The sequence below is a fragment of the Solanum stenotomum genome, chromosome 10, assembly GCF_019186545.1.
Source record: "Solanum stenotomum isolate F172 chromosome 10, ASM1918654v1, whole genome shotgun sequence".
In the NCBI taxonomy this organism is placed as follows: domain Eukaryota; kingdom Viridiplantae; phylum Streptophyta; class Magnoliopsida; order Solanales; family Solanaceae; genus Solanum; species Solanum stenotomum.
In genome coordinates, this window is record NC_064291.1 from 22589805 (window position 1) to 22595020 (window position 5216).

The 5216-nt window shown below is 34.1% G+C and overlaps 1 protein-coding gene across 1 annotated transcript; it reads right to left on the minus strand.

Moving 5' to 3' along the window:
- Positions 1 to 381: 381 nt before the first annotated feature.
- On the minus strand, positions 382 to 4927 carry LOC125841899 (uncharacterized). Its single transcript, XM_049521089.1, has 4 exons — positions 4824 to 4927; positions 4671 to 4724; positions 958 to 1027; positions 382 to 859 (listed from the first exon to the last, which is right to left on the minus strand). Exons 1-4 carry the CDS (start codon positions 4884 to 4886, stop codon positions 813 to 815), a joined length of 234 nt encoding a protein of 77 aa, XP_049377046.1. The 5' UTR covers positions 4887 to 4927; the 3' UTR covers positions 382 to 812.
- Between the last annotated feature and the right edge of the window lie 289 nt (positions 4928 to 5216).

Here is a 5216-nt window from a genome sequence, read left to right on the forward strand (position 1 = left end):
CCTAAATTTGAGAAAAATAAGTAATTTGAAAAAATATTTAAACATACTAACATTAAAAATTTAGAAAATATTTTTGTGCATACCAAACACACCCTAAGTCTTTAAAGTTGTTATACCTGTAACCTGTGACACCAAAACTTGAGTATAATATGTTATCTGCACGTCTTTAATTATCCTATTCAAGCTTGGTATTGTTGAGACTTCACTTCCGTCATTATAACTTCCGCTTATTGATTTGATATTCGATATGGGCGAAAGGTCAACTTACGTAGCTATTTTTATGTAATTAAAGTAGTTCATCACTTAAAGAAATTGTCAAGCAAAAAAATCACTCTGCAGATTTACTAGTTGATTAATGATTATATAACTTAAATCACCATATAAATAATAAATATGTCAATAACATTAAATTTGCTTCAGATTAAATAATGACTCTTCAGTCAAAATAGTTAACCCTCTTTGTTAAAGTGCTCTTCAATTCAATAACAGCTCTCTCCGAATCTCACTGGCATGCATTCAATGAGAAGCGGCCAGTTCGGGTCTGATGGAGACAACAAACTTGCAAATCTGACTACTTATAAAATTACGCAAGTTTGTAATTTCATGTAGCACATTGAAATGAAAAATAATCAAATATAACTATAACAATATGGTAAAGTCAAAAACACGATGGTAATACCAACTTCAACAGATATATAATCTCCAAAAATGCTTATAACCTAAAAAGTAAGTCAGATTCACGCTCTCCACAAGCGAAGAGTTGGTTTTACCTTTTCCCAACCTCTCAAACTGAATGGATCTTGTTAGACTCATTAAGAGCTTAATTTTTGTAACTTAGATTTGACCATGTCCACTTGTTCTGCCCAAAAGAGAAAAGCAATGAAGATGAAAACAACATACGGAAAAAGTGATCAGTACAAAAACTGCTTGAATCCATGCACAGATAGAATATTTTACTTTGTTCTGATGTTGTTGCTTTCTGAACAGTTGTACGGAAGAATAGATTGCCATTTCTCCGGTAGACAGCCTGGTGATGAAGTAACAAAGTACATCCTCTCATAAATTAATTAAAACTTGAATGATATTATTACAAAGGTATATCATAAATCCACATTTATACCTTATTTATCATACATGCACAAAGTGCTTCAAATTTAAGAGGATAATACAACAAAATAGATCAAGGAAGTCATCAGTTCAACTTGTGATAATTGAAAGAATCAAGGTATTAAAAAACTCAAAACTACTTTAGTTGTTTCATGCCACCATGTAAAGACCTCCATTTCATAAGATAAAGGCTTGACAAAAATCCTACCGACTCCACCCCACCGTGGCCTCCTTTTATCTTTTTGGAGAATCCCAAGAGGGAACTGGAAAGTGATTGAATAAAACTGCTAAACACCCTACACATGTTCTAAGCCATCCATTCCACTATCTAAGTAGATTTAATGAGTAGGGACAGCGGAATGTAAGACCATACCAGACAGGGAAAAGGAGGATTAGATATTTCATCAATCACCATTTGAACACAATTTGCTCATCTGTTGAAAAGTATCATCCATACAGTGATGTTAATTGTAAATATCATTAAAGCACCTTCTGGTTGCAAGCTTTTAAATATAAATATCTTTTAACGATGAAAAAAATATATGCCCAATTATGATTTACCCTAGCTTTTGCCTTAATTTAGAGATCATTGTTATTGTATCGAATATAACGGTCCATTTTGGTCAAATTACCCCAAAATAGATTGACCATATCCGGTACAGATCCCACACGCATGTCATGTCAGCACGGCGGCACCGAAAGTGTAGATTCCATGCAACTTAGAGGAAAAGTGGATCAAGACATAGAATCAGATAGAAATTGTGTCGTGTTGTCTTGCTATGGGTAAAATTTGCATACATTCTACCCTCCTTAGACCACACTTGTGGGATTTCACTGGGTATGTCTTTGTTGTTGGGGTACCATGCTTGAGTTTATGTGAGGATCTTTCCAGTGGAAGAGTGGTTGACAGATCAGACAAGTTTTGAAACTAGCACCGATGGATCTTTCCAGTGGAGGAGTGGTTGACAGATCGTAAAAGAAGAAACCAAAGATGAGCAAAGTGAAATGAACTTTTTCCTTTCTTTTTTTGATGAAAAGCAAGTGACAAGGAACTTATTTTCGTCAAATTCTCATTATGACCTTTCTACATCTGCATTAAAGAATTCCCTAATCAATCTCATTTGATGGAGATAAGCAGATGCTGCATTTGAGATTTTTTGACAACTTTATCAAAGCTATAGTTCTCCTTGATTTCTTTTCTTTTCTCACTATATACCTTTCTCTTTACTCCCCAATGTTTCAGCCACTTCACCACTCTCAAATATTAGCTAAACATTGAAGTATAGATCACTACTTCAAGAATGCACATGCAATTGAAAAAAACTTGACATTACAGGTGCACAGCAACTTTAAAATTATTGTGATTAACAATAACTGAAATCTAAATTTCAACTTCAAAAAAAGAAACTGAAATCTGAATTTGAATTAGAATCCCCTTCACCTTTACACCAACAATACAAATTAGACAAAAGCAATCTTTTTATATCTCTCAACTCTTAAGCTCTTTTCATGACCTTGATTTATCCCCCTGTAAATATCATTCTAATTCATCCAAAAACACATAGCAGGCACTCCCAATGCTGCTTTCATTACCTCAAACTTGCTATAGTTGCGGGTGCCCTAATATGAATGTCAAGTAGAGAAAACAGTACTGCCAATCTACAGAATTATAACAAGTCATTAGATCTTTTCAACCGCTTTGGACATGCAACGCTAATTCATAACAGTTCATTTTACATTCTTAATGTGATTGGATTTACACGCATAGAGAGAGTACTAATAACTGGTCTATTCTATGCTCTCCATTTCTCATTCTTGTGGAACCATAGATATTTTGCATTAATTCACGCATCTCTTCTCATTCAGGTCTTGAATGGCTATTCTTAGACTAATTTCTGAAGATTTTCTCATTTATAACCACAATCAAAATATATCAGATGGTAAACACTTGTGAATTGCAATATCAAGGACTCGATCCAATGTCACACTCTAAAACCCCTGTAAATCCACTAGCTCCAATTTCTTCCATTTATCTATCTAAGATTCCACATCAAAGTGAATGACAACAAGAATAAGGGAGACCCACCTTATACTGCTAGTACTACCAAAAAAGGGACTATGGATTCCATAAATTACAGAGAATCTTCATCCCCCAAATCCAAATTGTCAAGTAAGTGCATTAAGCAATTTAATCTTCATATTTGTAAGTCCTTACTACCATTGGGCTTACATACCAAGTTTGGTTCTACACTCACTCATTACTCATTAGATTTCAATAATCAATGAGGATCTTTCATTTTTTCTACAAAAATACTCCGAAATGTTGAAACTAACTAGCCTACAATAGACTTAAATCAAACATTCTAAAATGTGGATGTTAACTATCCAATAATTGACTTTAATCAAATATTTTTAAATGTGTACATTGACTAGCCAACAACAAACTTCAATCTCACTGATAGTACCTTGGCTATAACCGTGGTACATGTTTCCTATTAAAAAATAAGTTTTATACCCTCTCTGTCCTGTGCTCCAGTCTTCTTTTGGTTACTATAAATGAGTAGAAAGTATACTCAATGTTTCCCAACAATGGTGGAAAAGTGCCATCATAAAAGTATCTGACCCCATTGCCTTATCTCAGAACAGAACTCTTTATTGCATCCACCTCTTCGTCCAATCTAAAAGGTTTTTCAAATGTCTCCCTATCATCCAGATTGACTTAAGAAATCCGTCTTCAAGTGACATTTCACCTATGTTCTTGTTTACAGCCTCTTGACGGCATAGTACTGGACCATTCCTTTTCTTATATCCTTCTCATCTTACATCATCGCCAATCAATGTCAAACCTATCAATGTAATCGAGATTTCAAATGATTTCAGGTTCAATGTTTTACTCTGTATGTGTATATCTTAACTTAGGATTTACTAGTTTATCTAAATTCTAAATCTTAAATTGTTCTGGATCCTTTATTAGGGACTGAGCCAGCATTTGCCATCTTATTAGAGAACCGTGTATAATTATCTCCTTCTTTCAGCCTAGTGAGTAGTGATTCGCAATTCTTTCCCCCAACTGATTTCTTCTGTGACAAGTAATTGACTAAGTCGTTGGCAAATTACTCTACCTCTGACTTTCTCCTAACCTATGAGATACATCTAGAACCAACTCCACTTCCCTGTTGATATGGCCTCCCTCCCTGACCTGAAATGTAACAAGGATTTCTCCAAGCTCATACTTTCCTTTGCCTTGGATTGTATTGATTCCCAAAAGGGAGTTGACATCTTTCCCCACTATTTATTTCTTCTACATCTTAGAGGCAACCTCACCCATTTCCCTAAAGAGATGGATTTTTAGTCTTAAAATGTTATCAGCTTAAAAGGTAGTTTCAAGCTTGGACTTAATGTGCAGCCAGCCATAGCCTACTTTGAAATAGCCCAAGACTCTTCAATAATGTCCCAGGCTAAAACCCTATGTAGTTTTATTGAACTACAAAATCAAACAGAACTAAAAGAAAATCCATGAATCACTAGTAAGTGCGGAATTCGAGAAAATAAGAACAACATACCCTAGAATCAGGAAGGTTACTGAGTTCGGCTATCGCAACCTCGTGACTTCTCACCTATGTTGCCATAAATATAATCATTAGGAATTCCACCCAACTCTCGATTGGTACATCAAAACTTACATATTAGCGCTGTTAAAGTATCGACTCAATTACCTCCTTGACGAGATGCAGGTGGGACTCCGATTCCGGCAAACTGCAACTCCCTGTTGCGGACATTGCTTTCTCTTTTTCATTTTTTAAAACAACAAATCTTTATTTATAGTTAGCGGCAGCAATAGAGTAGTTGAGTTAAATTTGGATGAGTCATATGGCTAAGAATAATAATTGCCCTAAAAATTTCAATTTAATTCAAATTTATTTGAGTCAAAATACATTAAGTAACCTGTCAAAATCCGACTCAATTTTTTTTTATTAAGCCTAATTATTTTATTTGGTATTTTAAAATATAATAGTACCTTATAAAATTATTCTTTTTATTATATCTATAAATAATAATATGTCAAATTAAAAAAATTAAATATATTTTAATAAAATTTCTCACGGACA

Excerpts from the sequence above, each read along its gene's own strand:
- LOC125841899 (XM_049521089.1), bottom strand. The coding sequence starts at position 4,886 with ATGTCCGCAACAGGGAGTTGCAGTTTGCCGGAATCGGAGTCCCACCTG. Across the intron at positions 4,725-4,823 it reads ACCTGCATCTCGTCAAGGAG|GTGAGAAGTCACGAGGTTGC; the intron begins GTAATTGAGTCG and ends ATGGCAACATAG. Across the intron at positions 1,028-4,670 it reads GTAACCTTCCTGATTCTAGG|GCTGTCTACCGGAGAAATGG; the intron begins GTATGTTGTTCT and ends CTTCATCACCAG.